The sequence below is a fragment of the Sprattus sprattus genome (assembly GCF_963457725.1).
Source record: "Sprattus sprattus genome assembly, chromosome: 11".
NCBI classification, from domain to species: Eukaryota; Metazoa; Chordata; class Actinopteri; order Clupeiformes; family Clupeidae; genus Sprattus; species Sprattus sprattus.
The window spans coordinates 3243749-3268763 of record NC_137909.1 but is presented as its reverse complement, the minus strand read 5'-3'; the positions used below and the strand labels follow the sequence as shown (position 1 = coordinate 3268763).

At 39.1% G+C, this 25015-nt stretch overlaps 1 protein-coding gene across 1 annotated transcript in view; it reads left to right on the top strand.

Annotated features, from left to right (window-relative positions):
• The first annotated feature begins 201 nt into the window (after positions 1-201).
• uhrf2 (ubiquitin like with PHD and ring finger domains 2) overlaps positions 202-25015 on the top strand; it is a 161895-nt gene continuing 137081 nt past the window's right edge. The window contains exon 1 of the mRNA XM_080848064.1: positions 202-437. Coding sequence (XP_080704190.1) covers positions 285-437 — 153 coding nt within the window. The 5' untranslated portion in view covers positions 202-284. The remainder of the gene's footprint in view (positions 438-25015) is intronic.

Genomic DNA, 25015 nt, shown 5'->3' with positions numbered 1-25015 from the left:
ATCTAACTGAAGCAGATTTCAAGTAAGGCCTACAAGTGTGGGCCTGCTGCAAAATGAGCACTGTGTCTTTAACAGTAGAGATCTAGTGAGGGTTTTATTACGCGAGATTTGCTTGGCGCCGTGACCCCATGTGAAACGTCTACTGCAAGAAGCCCCGTTCACCCGCAGAGCGGCGCGCAATGGAGCTGTGAAGCCATCCGTTTGAGATCCTTTCCTCCACGCCCTCGCAGCCGCTGTAAACAATCATTTCTCAGAAGACTAAGCTGCTGATTAACGTTGTGACTATGTGGATTCAGATTCGGACAATTGATGGGAAGGAAACTAGAACCATAGAAGATCTATCCAGACTAACAAAAATAGAGACTTTGAGACTGAAAATTCAGGAGATTTTCGATGTTAACCCGGAGCAGCAGCGCTTATTCTACAGAGGCAAACAGGTACCGTCGCATGCATATTTCCCATGTGAATAAGCAGTATTTTCAGTTATTTATTCGTTTCGTGGGATTAAGAGCTAACGTTGGGTTGCTTGCTAATTTGACTCGCGGCTCCTGAGCTTCCTGTTTTGATGGGAATTCGCCAACAGTTCTTGCGCAAGCGGGGAGGACGCACTGTACTGAAACCCATGCACCCAAACTGATCAGCTCTGCACTGCTCTTTATCCAACTAGAATACATTTGAACACGTGTAGCAGGCAGTATGCCACAATGTACGTTGTCGAGGAATTTCTGTGGTCAGGTTTCCTGTTGGTGTCATGATGCAGCTAGATTAATGCTTTTTGTCACCTTTTAGACATTTACGAGGGTAGCGTAGGCAGCCACACAGTGCGCTTGTTTTTTAAATGAAGTTTAGCTTTTCGTACAATGAATCAAGGGTTTTCATGTTAACAAACTACGAATACTGTCTCATGAATACTGTCCTCCTGAACACAAGTCTCACTTAGTCTGAGAAGAAAATAGCATTAACGACAGTTGTTGGTATTTTGACGTAGAACACACACGTACGTCTGCCCACTATCTGAACGCAGTTTTTTTATAGGGCAGTTGTTGTGTGTACCGTGTCACTCAGTTGAATTTTGCATTTGTTTACGCTGTGAAGAGGATATGTTATGGCACGTGCTCTGCGAGACGTGTCTCTGCATTGTTTACATGCGGTAGCTGTAGCCAGTGTCATCGCTCCTCCGCCATTCAACACATTCAATATCGAATAAGATGTAGGCTCACATATTCATTTTTTTTTTTATTAAGGAGAACAGCCAGTCACTGAAGTAAAGGCGCACACTAGGTGGACCACATTTGACCAACGTAATTCAATACAATTGTTTGTAAGTTCACTGACACAGATATGACCGCAAGTGAAAATATTTGGTTCTGTGCAGTATCACAAAAATACATAGGCTACCAAACACAGTAGGCCTAGTTAAAGTGGAAAAAATAAAAACATGATTGTCTCAAAGGGAAGAACACTCATTTGAAATATTGTTTTGCATATATAAGTCTCTAAAGCTTTAAAACTGGAAGTTTTATATTAAAGAATTGTGGTAATATTGAAGAATCATGATTTTTACTAAATCCTTACATATTTATCATCTTGAAACTGAGCCTCAAAGCTGTTTGATTCCTTTTTAAAATATAGGAATTTAAGTCCTTGGAGGAATTATTGGAGATTGTAGTAGCTATGTGGATGCTTATAATCGCAATAGTCTCAATTAGGATGGAAGCGTTCGAGAAGTGTGAGAACCCAAATATGCTGTCAAACAATTAGGTCCAAAAATAACTTATGAATAACTTGGTTTTGAAAGCTTTACTTAATACATCTCTGCTGTGTTCATAGTCAGCTGTCCTGTATTAGACAAATTAATGAATGCATCAAAGATGGATGAAGTTAACAGGGGTGTTATGATTTACAAATAGGAACTGGAAACCAGTTTTAACGTTGAAAATGGTCAATGGTCCGATTCTACCATGAATAATGGTTTGACTGAAGCTCTGGTGCTAATTCTACTTTAAAGCTCTCCGAGGGCTCTCTGAGGGCTCGGATGGGCATTAACACCTGGGGGAAGGTGTTACCAAGGTGTGCCCAAGTGTCCCTCCACGACCAGATTGCAGAAGTGTAAATCAGGCTTTAGGCCTTATGCACACTGCCTTGTGTGTACCTGGCGGCTGCGTTGCGGTACTGCTGTGTGACGGTTGTATTTGTGTGTGTGTGTGTGTTCACACCGCCAACGTTTCTGCTCTGTCGCTGCCACTGCCAGCCCTATCTTTTTGAATTAAGTTTGCCTTTGATAATGACTGTCAACACACTCAGTTTAGTATCATCCACTATTGATGAGTGCTTCAAAAAGCGGTGACCAGAAATTGGACCAGTTGACCAGAAATCAATCATGTGTCCCTTCAGTCCCCTCCAAAACACATGAACACCCACCGCCTGACTACTGCAGCATGAGAGAGTGAGAGTGAGAGAAAGCGTTTAAGTGGCTGAGGAGTGCAACAAATTGTGTCATCACTAAAAGTATCCAACTCCCTTATGTGTCTTTCTGTACCAAAACACACAAATAAGCTAGATCACCACATTTGTAAAATGTCCAGTTTAAAGCCAATATAAACACAAGATAAACCATTAAATGACACTTGCTCACAACTTTAATGCACACCTGCAAACATAGACACAAATTACAGTCAAGGTACGTGTAAATATACTTTCGGTCTACTGGTGTTAGCATTAAGATAATACAAAAGCTACAATAGCAGCTAGTTACATTGGATTATGCTAACTGCTACACCAACAACAACATACAGTGGGGAAAATAAGTATTTGAACCCCTTGAGATTTCACAAGTTTGGCCACTTGCAAATAAATGTGTGATCCACAATTGTAATGGTAGGTGGATATTAACAGTGAGAAACAGAATATCAACAAAAAAATCCAGAAAAATGCATTTTATAACATTTATGACTTTATTTGCATTTGATGCAAAAAATAAGTATTTGAACCCCCAAAACTGACTGACAAAAATGACTTAGTACTTGGTGGAATAACCCTTATTGGCAAGCACAGACGTCAGACGTTTCTTGTAGTTGGTCACCAGGTTTACAAACATCTCAGGAGGGATTTTGGTCCACTCTCCTTCCAGATCCTCTCCAAATCTTTAAGGTTGTGTTTTCAATGGGAGGGAATGAGGGAATGAAGTTCAAGCCCAATATTCCACGTTACATGGCCCCATCCATAGTCCCCTTGATGCGGTGGAGTCGTCCTGTACCCTTGGCAAAGAAACAGCCCCAAAGTATAATGTTTCCACCTCCATGCTTGATTGTGGGTATGATGTACTCTTGGGGTCATATTAAGCATTCCCCCCCCTGTCAAACACGGCAAGTCGAGTTGTGCCAAAGAGCTTGATTTTGGTATCATCTGACCACATTCTGTCTCCCAATCCTCCCTAGAATCATTCAAGTGTGCAATGGTAAACTTCAGATGGCCCTGTACATGCGCTTCCTTGAGCAGGGGGACCTTGCGAGTGCTGCAGTACTTCAAAAATTACGGCGTGGTGTGTTGCCAATGGTTTTCTTGATGAGTCTGGTCCCACCTGTCTTGAGATCATTCACAAGCTCCCCCTGTGTAGTTCTGGGGTTATTCTGCACCTTTTGAATGATCACTGATTCCGCACGAGGGGATATCTTGCATGGAGCCCCAGACCTAGAGCGGGTGACAGTTGTTTGGTGTTGCTTCCATTTATGAATAATCGCACCAATAGTTATCTGCTTCTCACCAAGCTGCTTGCCGGTGGTTTTGTAGCCCATTCCAGCCTTGTGCAGGTCTACAATCTTATCTCTGACGTCCTTGGACAGCTCTTTGGTCTTGCCCATGGTGGTGAGGTTGAAGGTGTGAAGTATGATTCTTTGGACAGGTTTCTTTTATACAGGTCACCAGTTGAGATCAGGTATACCTTGTTAGACCTAATGAGGACTAATCTGTGTGCTTTTTGGGCACATAACTGGCCATTGGGAGCCAGAATTCTTGCTGTTTGCTTGGGGGTTCAAATACTTATTTTTTGCATCAAATGCAAATAAAGTCATAAATCTTATAAAATGCAGTTTTCTGGATTTTTTGTTGATATTCTGTTTCTCACTGTTAAAATACACCTACCATTAAAATTCTAGATCACACATTTCTTTGCAAGTGGCCAAACTTGCGAAGTCGGCAGGGGTTCAAATACTTATTTTCCCCACTGTAGCTTCCTTTCCCTGTGGTTGGTGCTTTTACTGAACTTTCAAGCCTTCCTTATCTCTTTTGTTGGCCACGGACTTCTGTGGTTTTAAGTTCAAATAAACTTTTAATTATTTATTTATACTATTATACTATTCATTCTATATAACAATTCATATGTCACAACTAAAGACTGTCCATAAATAACAAACCAATAAACAACTGAGTGAGTAGCCTACCTTGTGAGTTTCTTTTGCAAATTTTCTCAGGTTTGCGTCGTCAACCGATTCCCTAAGTCAGGGGTTCTCAAACTTTTGCAAGTTGGGCCCCCCCAAAGCTGGTTAGGGGTAGTTGGGGCCCGCCCACCGCCACCGCCCTCAACTTCACCACCATATATAGATAGATAGATAGCATATTGTTATTGAAAGGCCTGTCATGTCAAGGTTAGGCTATTGTTATGGTTAGGCCCATACATGCAATTATTATAACTATTTATTATTATTATTATTATTTTCAGTAGTTGTAGGCTATTAATATTAGCAGCTATGTGAGCCTGCATGCTTTCTTATTATAATAATCATCATTACTATCACCATCATTATTATTATAATAAATTATTATCGACCAATTATTATTTTTGTATTTTTACTATCATAATAATAATAAGTGATATTATTGCTATCATTAGGATACTGTTATTATTATGGGCCTCTTGTGATCTTTACAAAACAAAACTTACAGGTCTGTAAATGTTAGACATGAGCTTTCTTTGCCTGGCAAAGCTCCTCAAATCTCGGGGCAATGTTTGACAAACATATCCTCAGGTCATCCTCGATCTGTGCGCGGTTACGATATTTAGTTTTGAGCGCTTGAAAAGCCAGCCTCGCACAAATATGTCGACGCAAAAAGAACGAGCATTTTTAAGACAAGCTTGCATAGCTGAGGGTATTCCGTTATCATTGCTACCCAGAATGGCGAAAGAGGGGAGTTGGTAAACAGATGATTAACCCTCTAGATCCCATAGCGGCCGCCGACGGCCTTCTTGTATTCTCCCATAGCGGCCGCGGCCGGCCGTAACTTTTAAAGACACAGTGTTTATACTACAACATTAATATATGAAAAAATACCCCGCTAATGGATAGATTAACATCTTACTTTTATTTTGAAACCAGAAACTGGATATGCTGTCATTGGCTTTTTTGAAGTATTTGCTAATTTAACCTCGCTACTGACAGATCGCCTGAAGATTACAGTGTCTCTTGGAGTAAAGGCTAGAAATCAGAGACGTCTACTATCATCTGTTCTCACTGGATGATACCGTATTTTTGTGCACCAATGACGACGACTAATCACGTTTGTATAACAGTAACGATCCTGTTTGAGAAGTCAAACATAAAAAAACGTATTCAAATAGAAATATAAGTATCCTCCTGTTTATTTCTGACTAGCTAACTCGCCAGTAACGTCTTCGTATGGCAGTAACTGAGAAGTGTTGGTTTACAAATAGCACCAGCCTCATCGTATACATAGACAAAAGTCATAGCTAGATCAGTGATGTTTGAATAGATTGTAAACCCATGACACTTTTATTAGCAGAGATATGTAACATTTAATAATTGGTCTTTGAGGGACGTTCAGTAAAGCTCATTTTCACGTTACCTCACTTGTGGAAATGGCGGTCTATTTGTGACTTTCGCAACCTACGAAGGAAGCACCCGCATCTGTGGGTGAGAGCTATTATTTGCACAAATAAACAACGTGGGTAATCGGCTGTGTTTTCTGGTTTTCAGAAGAAATGTCTTACAATTTGTATCGTCATCTCAATTTCCATGACCAGTTTGCCAGCTAACCTGCTAGCTATCTACATTGACTGAGGTAACGTTAGTCTGAGGAGTTCGTCTGGAGTTGGTTGATAGCCAGCTATTGACTCAGCCTCATCACTTACTAAACTGATCAGATTAAGATAAATAACATGTATAGTAAAAAAAACCTATTTCAAATCCCTCCTTTGTTTTGAGCTGTAAGCTTATGGTAACAACAGTAGCTACAATCAATAGCAAGGTCATCATTGAATATTGAAAACCTCATATTGAAATGGTATTCAGCAGATTATTCGACAGCCAACTAGTAATATGTTGTGATGTTACATTTTAAGCTTTAAGCTAATCACAGTGAAATCAGGACCAAGGTATAGGACATCAATACTACAAAAATGTATAGTAGATGTGATATAGCTTGTCCGTATGTAGTACACACTGGGATATTGAGCTGATGTTGTGGCATAAAACAAATTACATAAAAAAGGATGAAACAATAATGACTTCCACTGTGATGGCTTACAATAATAGGATAGTTTTTTTTCCTTTATGTGTCAGGATGTCAGTTGTTCCACCTCATCTGAGGATAGAGAAGTGAGTGAGGGTGCCATCTTTTCTTCTGGTCTCTGACATGGCACCCACTTCAGTGCATGTAGGTGATTGGCCTACTTAATGGCGCTGCAACACGTTCTCATTCCCAACTCGTCAAAATGTGAAGCTTGGTCAGTGGCCTATAGCGTCAAGAAGTGACGCTTTAGCTACCTTCTAGCGTCATTTTTCGACTCTCAAGGGTGTTTCATTGATTCCTATTAGGCGTTATTTTTCGACTTGCAAGGGTGTTTCATTGATTCCTATTAGACCGAAGCTGTCAAGTTCTCTAGCGTAATTGAGATATTGAGCTGATGTTGTGGCATAAAACAATTGACATAAAAAAGGATGAAACAATAATGACTTCCACTGTAATGGCTTACAATAAAAGGATAGTTTTTTTTCCTTTATGTGTCAGAATGTCAGTTGTTCCACCTCATCTGAGGATAGAGAAGTGAGTGAGGGTGCTGTGGCAGCAAAGAGAAGTGAGGACATGGGGGGAGAGGAACAGCAAGAGGCCTGATGAGCGTAAGGACGCTTCAGTAGGACATAGTAGGTTTCTCACTGACGGAATTGAAGATGGAAAGTTGTCAGCTTACAAGTGGTGGTGTTTGTATAGGTAGTCTGACATTACAGTCTGTAGTGAAGCTTGTCACCATAGTCTGCCATCCCTGGGTTTGAACAGGGTAGGTATCTGCATAACTCCTCATACTTATTTCATGGCATTGGTGTCTGCCACATAGGACACTTGTAAGGCTGGATCAGATGAACAGTAGTCAAGAAAAGAGGGTATATGATGGATACCCATGAGGATGTTTATCCTCACAAACACCTTCACCTCCTCCACAAATGTATTGCACCAGGATGCTTTTGAAGAGGCATAGAGTTAGGTGTTTTCCACCAAATTAGCAAAAATGTTGGTAATCTGTATGGTTAAGTAGTGTTAATATTTTAATATTTATTTTAATATTTATTCATTTAATTACAAAATATATACCAAATACTAATTAAATACATTAAGAATATATTAAATTTAATAACTACATCTGCTGTACGGTTCAAAACTTATGAATTTGAACTTTAGGGTGTATGTAATGATTTGTATTTTAATATTTGTAGAAGTCACTAATACATATTTGATGATATCATATTAACAAAGAATTTATGCCATTTCAAACAAAACAAACTTGTAATTGTAATTTTTCTTTTGTTTTCTAACTGTAACTGTTTGTTTACAGAATAACCAAAAATGAAGGAATTCTCTGTTTTTCGTGGGATTTTGCTGCAGTGTTCTAGAATTCTATTGGGGTATAGAGGGTTAAGTCTACTGTCACTCTCCAGCTCAATAAGCTGATCTTGCATGTCTATTGACAGCTCGTCTGCTGAGCAGAGAAATGGATCCCGAACCCAAGCGAATGAACGGTAGTCCTCTTTGAAAACAGGACCAAAACTGATTTCTGATATTAGGCGTGATACAGTGTCATTTGAAATAGGTATTGCGCTGAGTTTAGGAGCTGCACTCTCTGCTACCATTATTCTACACGTCTTCCGGGACCGGCAAAATCAGTGTTTCCGCAATTGTATGGGGTTTGCCAAGCCTAGCTATTCTATGAGCAACTACATACGGTGCCTCCAAAACTGCTTGGAGACAATGGTTCCAAAAAAAACGAACTGTACACAATGTAGACAGGGACAGCACAAAATAGTGTTCAAGTGCTGGTGTTTTATTTGTTGCAACACGGTGGATGTTCAAAAAAAAAGACAAGGTGTTCAGGAGAAAGGGCTAGCTGCATTTGGAAGAAGTTAGTTAGCTAGAAGGCTAGCTCTCGAGGCTATGAGCTTTTTTAAAAGACTGGAGAAAATTACTCCTTAGAATAGGCTACGAATAGACCTACTGCAAGTGCAGTAAGGTATTACTAAGGAAAGAGTGAGTCTTTAAAAAGACTGTTTATAAAGCAATGAATATCTGAATGATAAAGGAAACAAGAGAACTTGAACCAACTCTGCAGAGTGTCATCTCAGTCAGTAAGGGTGAGCGCTTACCATGCCTGCAGTTACGTTCATACTCTGAAGCGTCGGTTCAACTTGCGTTCAAATGATAAGACTCCGTTTTGATTGGTGGATCAGGAACGAAAAAGTATTTGATTTGTTTGTGTCAGTCCAGGCCCTTGCATTTCACCACTGAGGGAGCTTTCACTGTGACAGGTTGCCGGTGTTTTTTTTTTCTCCGTCTGTGACATCGCGCCCCCCCTGGATAGTGTTCACTCGCCCCCAATTTGAGAACCACTGCCCTAAGCCATCTTTTCTTCTGGTCTCTGACATGGCACCCACTTCAGTGCCTGTAGGTGATTGGCCTACTGTATGGCGCTGCAACACGTTCTCATTCCCAACTCGTCAAAATGTGAAGCTTGGTCAGTGGCCTATAGCGTCAAGAAGTGATGCTTTAGCTACCTTCTAGCGATATTTTTCGACTCTCAAGGGTGTTTCATTGATTCCTATTAGGCGTTATTTTTCGACGTGCAAGGATGTTTCATTGATTCCTATTAGACCAAAGCTGTCAAGTTCTCTAGCGTCTTTTTTCGACGCAAGGGTGTTTGATTGACTCATATTAGACCGTAGCTGTCAAGTTAGCAACAACACAGTCCGGGAGGACTGAATTAGGAAAATACATATGCAACGTCCGGTTACACGTTAAAAAAAAAAAACGCGAACAAGACGCAGTGAATGGAACTGAATTAGGAAAATAAATATGAAACGTCCAAAACTGCGAACAAGACGCAGTGAATTACGTCACTTCTGGGGTTCAATCTCTAGTAACAGATACACGAATGGTTGGGAGTGTGCATTTAGGCTAGTAGAGCAAGTTAAGGGATAGACAGTGGGTTGCCAAGATGGGGATCTTCCCAAATAGTGAGCCCGCATTGACGTATAAAAACTGGGTTTATAACTCATTTATAAGGGCTTATTAATGACTTACAACGGGTTTACAACCTAATTAATAACTTATTTATAAACCATTTATAATGGAGTCTTTTTGTAAAGTGGTACCGGTTTATTGGCAAAATATACAATTTCTCAGCTGTTTGCAATAAACAAATTACACAAGAATTGTGATGCAAACGTGATGCATAGCCAGACACCAGCTTCTGACAGCGTTCCTGAGGAATCTTAGCCCATTCCTCATGAGCAATGGCCTCCAGTTTTGCTACCGCCTTCTTCAAATCCCACCAGAGATTTCTGATGGGCTTCAAGTCAGGCGACTGTGACGGCCACTCTAGAATCTTCCATTTCTTCTCCTGAAACCAAGCCTTGGTGGACTTTAAGGTATTAATGGGATCATCGGCCTGATACCCGATACTGGTATATGGGCCATTCTACCGAATTGATGCAAAGTCATGTCGGATATATTTAGAATTTTTGTATGTTTTTTTCCCAAAACTTTGTCCGTATGTATATTGTACCATATCTAAAGTACACATATCTAGTAAAAGAACTGTCAAGTTTTATATTGTGTTTTCAGAATGTGTTGGAATGTTTTTCCTCTTCCAAAAATTGTCACTACCGAAACATCACATTTACTATAGTAAAAAAGTTATATTATTGACCTGTTCAGATTGTGTTTCCTTCCCTTCTCTGAAGAGTATTTTTACAAATATTTCTTGAAGATTTTCACAATGAAATCCATAGAAATTAATTTTTTACCAAATTTTCAAGGTCAATTTATCTGTTTCGGTAGTGACTGCACTGTTTCGGTAGTGACTGCACTTTTGGATGGATGTTCATTTCTCTCCCAAAATCATCCAAAAGGTGCTCTGGGCCTCCCTTTAGTCCACACAACACATTTATTTAAAAATTATGGGATTGAACTACTTGCCATTTCATTTTGTCACTACCAAAATCATCTGGTCACTACCATATGTTTCGGTAGTGACTGTTTCGGTAGTGACAATTCTAGCTAACTTTAAGCATAAATAAAGAATTCTAGCAAGCACACGGCTTGCAAACACATCTTTGAAGAGGTGTACACACATACAAACATAAGATTTTCCATGAAACCCCAAAAGGTTTACTTAATTGAAGAAAACATGCGTTTCGGTAGTGACAATTCTTAAGGTTACATGTCGATTTTCAGACTTTGGAACACATTTATATAAAAACTATGGGATTTAGCTACTTACCATTCAACCATGAGGGACAGAGATGCAGTGTCACTGCATGGTCAAAAATGCAGAGTCGTGGCTAAAACACAGGCTCAGCCAATGGACTAAAACTCTTGTGTTTCGGTAGTGACATGAAAACTAGGGACATGATTTTTTGAGTATAGTAAATTGATTTAAAAATTAAACCCACAATAAATCTAAATATTCCAAGTTCTGTTTCAACCCAATCATAAAGATCTTTGAAATTATATAATTGAAAAAAATCAAGTGTTATTTAAAGGCATTGAAATTTAGATGTCAGGGTTGGGGACAGCTACTTCCCAATAGAAAGTACCCTATTAATGATGATTTTGTATATATTTAGCTTATCACTATCTCATGTAATGCATTGGGTTTATATAGACCATAACATTTTCTAATTTAATATCTATGTCTAAATACCTAATTGTTTTGTAAATAGATTTTATTGTTGAGGGACTGCATATTACACGAATTCGGTAGAATGGCCCATATAGACCAGATCGGTGCATCCCTAGAATTAAGTATGAACCTCTTAGCATGGCTGGCTGAAGGGAAAAAAAGAAGTTCTGTTTTAGACTGTCAAAAGGGATGTTTTGCTCTCTGAAAAGATTTTGATTTTAAGATGTAAGAGATGTATTTGCTTGTTTATTCATGTTTATTTTCAGTGCATTGTATTAGAATTGGGCTAGTGGTCAAGGTTGCAGTCATACTTAACATACTTGCACACGCCATTGAGTTAGCATTCTGTGAAATCGGTACATTTTGCGTCCCAGAGAAATAAACTGTCAAAAAATCACTATAATACCAAATACACACATAATTTTAAAACACAACAATAGTATGTCTTCTATCATCAACACTACCTAAAATTTAAGTAAATTGAATATAATTTCCTATAGTTAAATTTGCATTTAGGCAGGGATTTTGGCCTGTCCCTCACTATGAAAGTTATTTTTCAGCAGGTCTTTTAAATTGTAAATTGTTGTTAAAATGATAAAATGATCTCAAGGTTAAGCAATGATTTCAGCATGAATACATGTTGTATTTATACAATTTTAATAATTTTATCAGTGTCCCCTGATTTCAAGTCAACCCTGTTACTGACACCAAAAAACCCCTGTAAAATAATGGCACATTCCAGTACTGACATCATTTACAGGAAGAGGATTTTCAACAGATAAAACACAAGTAAGTTTCTCTCTTCTATAATGTACAATTTTGTTGTTTTATGAGATCGTTAGGGGTGGGGACATCATACAGCGTCATTACTGTTACCAATGTTTTACATATACAAATGATAATTTTAATTAATATCTTGATATTTACCATATGTACAAGTAATATTCTTTCAAACTGTATGACATGTGCTCTTGTGACCTTGAACATTAGCTAGCTAGGGGCAAATTAGCTGAGAATTGTCAACCCTGTTACTGTCAGTCCTGGAGTGACACTGATAAGGTTTCACATTTATTGAATGTCACATACAGTAGTTTGAAAAGTTTATTTAGATAAATTGCTAACATTTCTAAAAGTTATCTTGTCTGTATCATTGAGCAGAAGGCCATATTATGCAGTGTGGGTGGCATATGAGCATTCATTACAGTCTTAGTAACATTTGTTAGTATATGCATCTAATATTTAATGAATTAAGGTGATACTACTGAGGTTGCTGTCTTATTTGCTTGCTAAATATAATGTAATAATAATATTTTGATTACATTGTCTATATTTATACTTCAATACAGTTTTTCAGATGCTATTAGTATGCCATTAAGTGCAGCAGAGAAGCAAAGGCGTTATCGCGCTCGCTGAGACCAAGATCCAGTAAGAAGGGAAAAATACCTTGAATGGGAGAAGAAGAAATGGAAGAGGGACAGAGAGCAAGGGAGGAAGAAACCCATACAGGAGTGCAGAGAGAAAGAGCAGAGGTTACAGCGGAGAAAATGGAGGCAAGCCCAGGCAAAGAGCAGGGCATCAAAAAAGGCAGCTGCAGTTGTACTCAGCAGTTTATCTACTCCTCCAGTGAGCCCAGAATCAGTTCAGGCAAATCAAGAAGAAGCTGGTCCTTCAAGGTTAGAACAGTACAAAAAAGATGTCACTATAAGGTATACACAAGCCATACCTAGGCTACACAGATAAACAGTATAGTGCAGGTGTACATGCAGGTATACATATAACATACAAACAGTACTGTGCAAAAGTTTTAGGCAGGTGTGAAAAAATGCTGTAAACTAAGAATGCTTTCAAAAATGGAAGTGTTAACAGTTTATTTTCATCAATTCTTCATAAATTAACAAAATGCAGTGAAGGAACAGAAGAAAATTCTAAATTAAATCAATATTTGGTGTGACCACCCTTTGCCTTCAAAATAGCATAAATTCTTCCAGATACACTTGCGCAGTTTTTGAAGGAACACGGCTGGTAAATTGTTCCAAACATCTTAGAGAACTAACCACAGATCTTCTGTGGATGTAGGCTTCCTAAAATTCTTCTGTCTCTTCATGTAAACCCAGTCAGACTCGATGATGTAGAGATTAGGGCTCTGTGGGGGTCATACCATCACTTGCAGGACTTTCTGTTCTTCTTTAAGCTGAAGATAGTTGTTAATGACATTGGCTGTATGTTTGGGGTTATGTTCCTGCAGAATACATTTGGTGCCAATCATACGCCTCCCTGATGGTATTGCATGATGGATTAGTATCTGCCTGTATTTCTCAGCATTGAGGACACCATTCATCCTGACCAAATCTCCAACTCCACTTGCAGAAATGCAGCCCCAAACTGGAAAGGAACCTCTACCATGCTTCACTGTTGCCTGCAGACTCTCATTATTGTACCTCTCTCCAGCCTCCAGCGAACAAACTGCCTTCTTCTACAGCCAAATATTTCTAATTTTGACTCATCAGTCCAGAGCACCTTCTGCCATGTTTCTGCACCCTAGTTTCTATGTTTACGTGCTTAGTTCAGTCACTTGGCCTTGTTTCCTTGTCGGGGTAGAGCTTTTTGGCTGCAACTCTTCCATGAAGACCACTTCTGGCCAGACTTCCCCGGACAGTTAATGTCTGTACCTGGGTACCACTAGTTTCTGCCAGTTCTGAGCTGATGCCACTGCTTGAAATCTTCCGATTTCGAAGGTAAATAAGCTTGATGTGTTTTTCATCAGCTGCATTAAGTTTCCTTGGCTGACCACTGCGTCTACGATCCTCAACGTCTTCTTCAAAAGAGCTGGAACTGCACATTTTGAAACCCCTGTCTGCTTTGAAATCTTTGTCTGGGAGAGACCCTGCTGATGCAGTATAACTACGTTGTGTCTTGTTGCTGTGCTCAGTCTTACCATGTAAATGGATAAAAAATAAACATTTATTGTTTACATTTTTCAAAGCATTCTTAGTTCATAGCATTTTTTCACACCTGCCTAAAACTTTTGCACAGTACTGTAGATAAAGAGTATTAGAAGCAGTGCAACTCAACATAGAATAATGTATTCAAGAGCAGACCCAGAACAAGTACACTACAAAATGCATGTATTCCAGATGAGGTAAATGTTTGTGTTTATGCTTATTTTTCAGGCAACGTTCATACACCAGAAAAAAGCACAACGTACACCAGAAAAAAGTACATTCTCTGCTTCTCCGTCTAGAAAAACATCTGCAAAAGGAACGTAAAGAGAATGAGAAATTTAAGAAAAGATACCAAAGACTGCTGAAAAAAAAACTGTCTCCAAGATCCAAGATAAACCGTGAGTTCCGGCCTTTGCCCAAAGTGGTCAGAAAACGTCTCCTTTTCCACTCTGCCTTTACTAAAGACCTCAGTGACCGGTATCACAAAGCCAATGGTGAAAAAGAGAAACAATTAATTGCAAAAATCTGTGCAGGGGGAAAGATAGTACGGAAGTACAGGCTCCAAAAATATGCAGAAACACTTTTGGGCTTCTCAAGAAGAAGGTGGAAACACTCTGACAAAGACCCACTCACATTCAAACGAAAAGGAAACACTCGGACAGCTGATGAAATTAAGAATTGTGTGAAGCTGTTCTTTGAACGGGATGACGTGAGCCGTTTGACGACTGGTAGGAAGCAGACAAAGACAAAGTACAAACTTAAAAAGCAGAAACGATTCCTTATGGACACAATGATAAATGCTCACAGGAAGTTCTTGTCTGAATATCCAGACAGAAGAATTTCTTACTCATTATTTTGTCACTTGCGTCCGTTTTGGGTGGTGACCCCAACCCTGTCTGAGAGAGAGACCTGTTTGTGCAAGATGCATGAAAACCTGGGCTTCATCACAAACAAGCTCTACCACCTGAGGCTACTAACACACTGTAACACCGAGGAGTTGGTAAAACATGTTGTATGCGACCCCCACAGAAAGGACTGTATGTACGGCCAATGTGATGAGTGCAAGCTGAACAAGTTCCCCATTATTACACCGTATGAACCCACAACCCTGGTGTCATACTCACAGTGGGTAACAGAGGAAAAAAGGTGTTCAGAAACGGTGGCATATAAAATGACGATGAAAAAAGAGATGGAGGGAACACTGGAAAGCCTCCTTGACCTATTCAATGAACAACTGACAAAATTCAAGAGGCACATCTTTAAAGGTACAATATGCAACAATTATGCTTCAGGATTAGGGTTAGGATAAGCTGTTTAACCTTAAAATAACAGCTTAAAAAAAATGGGGCGCTACAATGACTTTTAATATGGATAATTGCGTCCGTGCCAATGGCATAGCAGGGTCGATGGGCATATAACTGCGTTCTGTAGTTTTGCCTGCCGATGCCCGCCGACCTGACTTTGATTACCTTCTGCCGATCTAGTAAGTAGCTTATTTGCCGTCTTGCTTAGTCTTGTGTTGCAAATGATTGATGTTTGACTGTGTAAGGACAGTCGTTGAGTAATTAGTTTGTCATAATGTCAAAGTCAGCACATTTCAAGAGATTTCGTTAGTTTTAGCTGCTAGCATACCTTTAGCGAATAGCTATTAATCTTTAATGCACCTTTAACATCAGACAAGAGTTTGCCTTTGGCCGAGCACTGAAAAAGGAGCTGTCCACTGATGAGTGCATAATTCATGTGGATTTTTCCAAAAATTATGGGTGCAAATACAGTTCAGAGATTCAAGCTGTCCACTTCGGTGCATCCCACCAACAAGCCACCCTTCATACAGGTGTGCTTTATCTAGGTCCAAATGCAAGCCCAATCTGTTTCAGCACTGTGTCCCCGTCCCGACAGAAAGGACCAACTGCTATCTGGGAACATCTCAGGCCTGTTTTGAATTACATCAAGCAAGAGCACCCTACGGTGAAGGTGCTGCACTTGCTTAGTGATGGGCCTTGCACACAGTACCGCCAACGCGGTAACTTCTACCTCTTCTGCACAGAATTGTACCAAAGAGGCTTTGGAAAGGGCACAAGGAATTTCTTTGAGGCCAATCACGGCAAGGGCGCCCCTGATGGGGTTGGAGGTGTATTAAAGAGACTAGCTGATGATCTTGTCAGCAAAGGCAGTGATATTCCAGATGCAAGGTCTTTGTTTTCAGCATTGGCCAGAACCAAAACCTCCATCAAACTGTTTTTTGTGGAAGAGGAGGATATAGAGAAGGCAATTCAGGCCATGCCACAGAACATCCCACCAGTTCCCTCAACAATGCGCCTGCATCAGGTTGTGACACAAGAGAGCGGTAGCCTGATCTGCCGTGATGTCAGTTGCTTGTGTGTAGCTACATTGAAGAGGTTGGAATGCCAGTGCCCTGGCTCCCAGGTCTTCAACTTTCTGCGCGACCAAACCCGAAACAAAATCCAATCTAGTGAAGTTGATTGGACTAACGCAGAAATAATTGGAAAGTGGTGCGTGGTCCGTTACGATGGGGACATTTACCCTGGTGTCATAATTTCAACAGATGACACTGCAATCCAGGTTAAATGTATGCACAGTGGCGGTCCAAACAAATTCTACTGGCCTAGCCATGATGACATCATTTGGTACCTCCATGACGATGTGCTTTGCTTCGTCCCTGCCCCAATTCCAATCACTGGTCGCCCCGTGGCGATCGAAAGAGATGTATGGTTGAATCTACAGAGTGTGAGAAGTGAGAGATTTCTCATTTAAGATTTGATATGCATGTGCAGTAATTATCCTGTTCTGTTTTGATCAAACATTAATTTTAGTATGGTAACATTTTAGTATGGTTCTTTTTTATATGTGATGATTTGTATTGTTGTTCTCAAGAGTTTCAATCTTAATGGTCTGGTTGCAAGTTCACCATGTTATAACTTTGATGGATGGAGTTTTTACTTGTTTACTAATCTATCTGAATATGAACTTTAACCTTCTACTAATCAATTTCAATACGAATTTTGATACCTACTTATAAGTGATATGATTTTTGGTCTGGTTTTAATGTTGCCAGTTGATTTCTCTGAGTACTGAGCATCAGTTTCAATTAAATTGACATTCTTCTAAATCTCTTGTTGATGTGTATGTGTAGATTCAATGACACAAGAGCCGTAAGGTGACTACAGAACCTCACCCCTATCTTGTAATGTTAAAAGAAAATGAAACCAAACACCAGCGAAAATAACTTTTTCTGGGATTCATGATCCCAACTACAAACCCCTCAATTACATTACATTTCTTAGAATTCAACGTGCTTCACTAAAATAACTATGCAAATTCCATGCTACTGCAATTTAAAAGACTCATATCTATAAGGTAAAATGATAACAGCAATAATAATAAATGCAGTAAAAGATACAAATATGTGTGCTGAAGAATATGTCCCATCAACCCTGTTACACTTGTCAGTCCTGTTACTTCATATGTCAGTCCTGTTGCTGTCATTAATTTGACAAAAATGGAAAAATAACAATTAAAAGGGCCAGCCAGGTATTACCATTCTAAATAAGACTGTAAAATGTTTTGCAAAATACCTTTTATTCAATACCTCTCTCATAAAAATACATATATATCTTAATTCATATGTGGTCTCCTTTCAAAATTTTGATTTTCTTGGTCATCTGAATGATAAAATTGAAAGTTTAAAAAATATGTTCATAATTTGAAATAATCTCTGTGAAAGAGGGACTGAAATACTGCTCATACATGTGTAAACTTTTACACAACTCTAATTCCAAATATCTTATATAATAACCATTTTATCCGTAACAGGGTTGACAGATAAATTGTATCATGGAGTAGGTAACGTGTCATAAAATAAATAGCCTGAGATGGCACCATATAATTTGTTGTCACTTTAAGATGTTTTCTCTCCATAGATATTTTGAAAATGGTGATAAAAATGATTTTATATTTAAAAATTTCAAAGTTGAAAAGGTACTGATTTCGTGGAATGACCCAACCTGCAGCCAGTTAAAAACATTGCCTGCAAATATTGGCATATGAAATCACCATCAACAGAAAAGATGGGCTTATAAAATGCACAAATATGTAAAAAAGCCTATAATATACACGTTGGCAGTAGTGCCAGTCTGAAAATGCATCACGAGCATGTGTCCAAGCAAGGATTTTTTACCGTATTGCATCAAGAGTTCTGGAGCATAAAAAAAGTAGAAGACCCCATTGTTACGACTATTGTTTTTGGTGACTGGTTTTAGTTTCTGCAATCTGACTTCGTCACACAGTTTGTATATGTAGGTGTTGACATGTTTAGTGACAGAAGAGCTGAGATTTCCTGTTGTTTTGGATTTGTTTGAATGACCACACATTGAAGATGCAGATTAGTCAATCAGCCCTTACATGTCCTGGGTAGATGAGATGGGTGTGAGTGGGCAGGGTCAGAGCAGGGCATTTGAAGAATGAGCTGCTTGCAGTACCCACACAGTCCGAGGGTGTTGCCAGTAGGGATGGGTATCGTTTGGGTTTTATCCGATAGCGGTGCTAAACCGATACTTTGAAACCGATAACGGTGCCTGAACCGATACTTTTTTTTAAGCAAAAAAACGACAATTGACGACATTAACCCATTTAAGCCGGGAAAGCATTACCGCTGTTCTACCATTAAAGCCGGGAGCGCTGTTGCGTCATTCTACCTTTAAGGCTGGGAAAGCATATACGTCGTTTTCCGGTATAAGGGGGGGTTTTGCCCAAATTGTCGGCCTCTGGGCCAATGAAATGCATCAGAATAGACATGTGATAGTGCCTCAAATGTTTTGCCATTAGTAGCTTTAAAAAAAAATCGTTGGCTTTCTCGCTTTGCTAAGTAACGTCTCCTCCGCTACAGCCAGGATTATAGCTCAAAGTAAATTAGGCAAGGAGTGAGTGGTGAGTACTGGTAGTTAAAGAATATGGTTATCTGTAGTTGTTAACGATTGTTACTTGCTTAAATGTAGGTTTACTCGAGGTAAATGAAAGGGAATATGGTATCATAGAGGGCTATATTAACACTAAGCTAGCTTGCTATGTTGTTAAAACTTTCTCCAGTGAGCAAGAGTGTGAACGAGAGAATTATATCGACATCTATTTATTCTAGTATTTCAAAACAATAATCAGTCCCTATAGAATGTTGTTTATAATCAGTTAATGCTACTGAATCCTCGTTTGACTTTATTATAGTGAATGCTTTGGTTGCCTTCCATTTCAGCCCAGCATACAGTATTTATCAGTTGATAAATAAGATGTACTTGAAATTTGTTTTGTTTTTTATTTTAATTATTCCTGTTTTTTCCCTTTGAATGGAATATTTGACACTAAACTAGTTCATCTGTATCTCAGTGATAGTATCCAAATGAGCATAAAAATATCACTGGTATGTAAAAACTACATGGGCAACAAAATAGTTATAATTGTTGATCAAAATCTTCTGCCCTTCTGCTCATAATACAACAAGTAAACAACTCAGAGGTTGACACTGTCAGGTCCATTCTCCATCCATAGTGTCCAAATGAGCATTAAATAACCCTGGTATGTAAAAACTACACGGACAACAAAATAGATGTTAATCGTATTCCTTTCTGCTCATAATAAAACAAGTAAACAACTCAAAAGTTAAAACTTTCCCTATAAGAATTATATATTTATAATTATATAGTTATATACTTTATTTCACTTTGTTATATACTTTGTCATATAGCTTATTTAATTTTTTTCTACTGTTTTGTGCTGATCCTGCACTTTTACATATTTTGTTTACATTTGAGAAGGTGTATGTAAATATTGTAAATATTTGTAAATACAAATTCAAATTCCCATGAAAGCCACAGGTGTAAGCTCTCAAATACTTTTTGAATTGTGTTCCTATCTGTTACAGGGCCTGAGAAATCAGTAATGTAGTAGGCGTTGACACAATTGCTGAATTTCTAGAAAAACTTCAGGTTTTGGGGGCTTTTCTGAAATCGCCTATAGGTTTTACAGGCATTTTTTCCAGGTGCTTTAGGCCTAAATGGGTTAAAGAAAGGCTTTTTTATTGCCAAGGCAATTTTTTCCCCTTCAAATTGAACAATACATACAAAACACACACACTCACACACTACAGCTTCAAACTTCTTTTGCAAAAATATGAGCATGTTTGCATTTATTTAATGAAATTTCACCATTTTCTGATTTGTTTATACCTATCTTTTCTACCTGGTTTATAGTTAAACTTGTTACTTGAACACACTGAGTACGAGAAAATGTGTACTGCCCCTTTAAGAGACTTTGATAATTTCTGGCTGATCTGCCGTTGACTTTTGCCTTCTCCCTTCGTTACACACGCAATTGTTTTGTTGCATTTGCTGCACGTCGTGATGTTTGGATCTTTTTTTTAGTGCTAAATATAGCAACACTTTTGACCGTTCACTTTTCGATTTTTCTCTGTTAAAAGGTTGATGACTAGTTCTGTTTGTGCTTGCAACCTAGCAACAAAATACAAAATAATTCATACAGATCATACTTACGCCACTACCGTACTAGTTAGCTGTCGCTTGGTTTCTACTGTTTTTGAACCAGCCTCCGTGTTTCATGTTTGCAGCCTGAAAAAAACACTGTTTAAGACAACATTTTACGTAACTTTTGTTGATTTAGCTGCATGATTTGTTGCTGTTATTTATTTCAATCGGCTCAGGCACCGAAAGGAAGCACCGAAATCTGCGTGACATTTCGGTCCGGGTAGGTACCAGTTGTATGGCACCGGTGCCATATTGGTACCGGTTCTCGGTACCCAACCCTAGCCACTTTCTCACCACTTTCTTCCCCTCTCCCTGGCCTTCACGCAGTTGAAAGCTCTGCTCTTTTTCTCCTGTGTGTTTGAAGGCCTCGTGGTAGATTCACCAGTGGATTCTCAACTTGGATTTATTGTTTATTCCTTGTCTTTGTTTTTCTCTCAAAAGGGTTAATAGGTCTTAACTATCTTAGCCAAGCCACACACTGCTGACTGTGCTGCCTGTTAAACTGCTTTCTTGCCGGTTTGTGATTGGCTCTGTTTGAATTATGCTTCCGGCTGATTGGTGAAGGTGTTCTCTTCGAAAGGCCATCCCTTAACCTTTCAGAACGTAGCGTCACACCGGTGTGACAGCAGCCAATTTTCCGCAAAGACGTACCGACACACGGGTGTGACAGAATATGGCGACAGGAGCGTTCCAAAAGCCGCGTAACAATAAGCCTGTGTGTGGGTTACTAACTTCGCTAACGTGAGCTAACATTGTACATTCAGCCACCTTCATCCATTATGCCTCTTAAAATCGTCTTGTCAGTATCATTTTGTTTACTATATGTAGACTTACTATATTTGTGTGGTCCACGTCCAATTGTACATGACAAAGTTACAACGTTTGCAAGTATAGGGAAGACATGATCTCCGGTACAAGACAAGCACAACAAGTGTTTTTTTTTTCATGAAACTTGTATTAATGGTAAATTAAATATACATAACTGAAAATAATCATGTATGGTACAATACTCAGCCAAATATCAATTCCAACGACAGCTCGATATGAAAACCAGCATCGCAGCGGGAATATACCGTACATGAAATGCTTCACGAGCTGACTAGCTTAGAGGCATACGCTCCTCAGGATATGTATAATTGTAGTCTCATCATTGATGCACACAAACTGCGCAGACACCTTTTCATATTACAATCACTTGTCACTGACAAATCATATTTGCGCACTATCAGCGCATCCACAACATGCAACAGTTTGAAAAAAATAACGACACACCGATACCTGCATCGCATTCATTCATTTATTACAGAAATCAAGTAGTGTAAACGTAAACTCACAAAACTAAATAAACATGACAAGAAATGTTGAAAGGAGGCAACAGCTCACTGATGATAAAATTCGGGACATCTTCACCAGCTGAAACACACAGAAATACCAGTCTGTTAGTGTAATGGCCAAAATGTAAAGACACATACATGCATAAACCTACGGTACAAACACTGTTCATCGCTAAGCATAGATAAGTTGATGTCTCAACACGGTCATCAAATGAAAACCTGTTCATGAGTGAATGTGTGTCCGTGTGTACTTGTGTCTGTTTGTGTGTGTGTCCATGAGCACATAAAAGTAATTGGCCTCTTTTAAAAATAAATGTTTCTGGTTTCTTGACATATTCAAATAGCAGTGTTTCCCCTACAATGATATTAGGGTGGCGGCCCGCCCCCCCAACGGCCCCGCCCGCCCCCCCTGGAAGGTCAAGTAAAAAATTTATTTTTTTTTTTTTTTTATAAATATAGCGCCAGATCACAAAATAAGTCATTTAAGGTTACCTTTACCATAAAACATGTAAAATTATACTTATTGACTGCTGTCATTCAAAGAAACACATGAACATCATAATTCATTTAAGTGTTTGTGTCCGTGTCCGCCGCCGCGGCGCGTCCGCCGCCGCGGTGCATCACGCCGTGCCCCTGCCGCCGTCCCCCTCCCCCCCCCCCCTAAGCTGTAAACCTAGGGGAAACACTGAATAGTTTGCTATAGAGTTGTACACACAAAATCACTGTTCGACATGTATCATGATCCCAAAATCTACACTAAACTGCCTTCTATTTGATATTGACTACATTAACTTCGCAAAGTAATACACTGATATGTGGTATCTGTGCACAAAAATAAGGTAATTTCACCTCAGATTCTCGTTTGCCTCATCTGACTAGCTTTGGATTTGCGCAAAATAATAATTGGCTATTGTTGTTGAATCGACTGAATTAGACGTTCACTTTCTGGAGTATATTTCCACGTTATTTTCACATCTAGCTAGCTCTATTGGCCTACAGTTCGACATCAATTGTATTCACATTTGTATTGTTTTGCATTCACGCAATTGCATTGCATTTACACATCATATCACATCACATCACATCACCTCATATTCCACTAACTAGCTCTATTGACCTACAAACGGTTTGACATCGATTTTTATAGCCTAATTTACAACTCTGATGTTTTCTGGATATCATAAAGAAAGAAATTATAAGGTCACTTACCCTTTGTTGAATCCATGTGAGGAAAGGAAATAGTCGTTGACAATCATCAACTGTTGGGCCAGGTGATGACAAATTCACGTGAGACTGGCTGGTAACTACTGCCACGACGTTATCATCACTACAAACGTGCAGGCACCTGTCGGCCTATGGTGTTACGATGACGTCACACGGTTGACAAAGAAGCACTTGTTGATTAGTCTGATATTTGTTAAATATTTTTAATGAATAGCCTACACTACTGATAAAAACGTCTAGATAGCATATCAGATCAGGAAAACTCTGCATAATAATTTCCTTGAAGCCTTAACAATAACTGTAGAATGTTCCCGTAGAACATTCTGTAGAACATTCGTGAATCAGCCAGAAAAAAAACTCACCCACTGCAGTAGGTTGGTTAAAAAAAAACCTACGTTCTGAAAGGTTAAGAAGCACAAGAGTTGTAAGATAAGAAATCCAGAGCCATTTTATTTTTGTGTGCCTATATAAGTGTGTGCTTGTGTGTGTAGCAACATGCATGTACACACACAACAGGAGTGCACTGTACAGGAAAACCTATGCATTATTTTTCTGTCCAATATTATTTCTCAGTATTTCTACATGGTCATATCTCTGCCAGGTTTTGGATGTTTTTTTTTTTTTGGTAATTTTTTTTTACTGTAAGCTTGCAAGCTGAAAAGTGCCACTGTGCAACCTAGTGCTCCAGTCATGCATGCAGGGCAGACACACTTTATGATGGGGGATTCCAGTTTCAACTCTTTACTTGAAGAGAGATGGACCGTTTCTCTGGCCGGTTAAAGGGAACGTGACTGTGAGCTTGAGTGTGAGGGATGATAAGGGATGAGTTGACCTACTGATTTATTTGGTTAGCAGTCGGCAAATTCATAAAGCTACTTTCAAATATGAACTCCGGACAATGTCTGCAGCGTAGGATCTGGAGTCTGTCCAGAGTTACCTATTCAGACTCCTTAGGTCAGGAAAGTGTCTGCGTGACTCGCGTTCATATCAACAGGAAATTACCCAGGCGAGTTGAAAAAAATAAATGGGTGCAGAGCTTTGGCACCAAGTCATTATAGGTTAATCATTAATGTTGTACTCTGACAAAATTCTGCTTTGAGTTAAAGTAAAACACATTCAGAACTATTTCTACGTGAAAACCAAAGATATTTGGTTCCTTTAAATCTAAAATAAAAGAGCTCCATGCAGTCCTGTTGCCTAGTAACTGTAAACCGCTCCAGTAGATGTACCATTCAATTCAATGAGAGTGATTTCATGTTACCAGCAAGACTTGCCACATTAAATGTTTTAGTTGGAGGTAACTTTGATTATAGCCTCCTGAAGCCTCCTTCATGGGCTTTTTTTAAGGGTGAAAGGGAGAGTGGGAATACGGCTAGAATGGAGGCCACTTGCTGTGAGGCTGTGCTTTAATGCTGGTATGCGTAGATTGCATTTTTAGTTTTCTTTGTTTAAAGTCTTTTGTTTACAATTTTTTGAGTATTGCACATTTTGGGCACTGTTAATAAACCTGCTCTAATTTTCAATAAATTATAAAGATTGTCTTCAGTCTTTTTGAGAAGTAAGTTAATTTAGAAGGTCTGAAAAATGAAGTTGGCTGACAAACAATGCTAGCTTCACTAGCTACCTGTTAGCTTATTCTGTTGCTAGTGCCTAACTTGACAACTTTTCAGCTACATTTTACCATAAAGTTGATGTAACTCACTTATTTTTCCATGCCTTCTGACACAGAAAATTCAGTTTTCAATAGGGATTGAGTGCATTGATACTGATTCCCTTCCG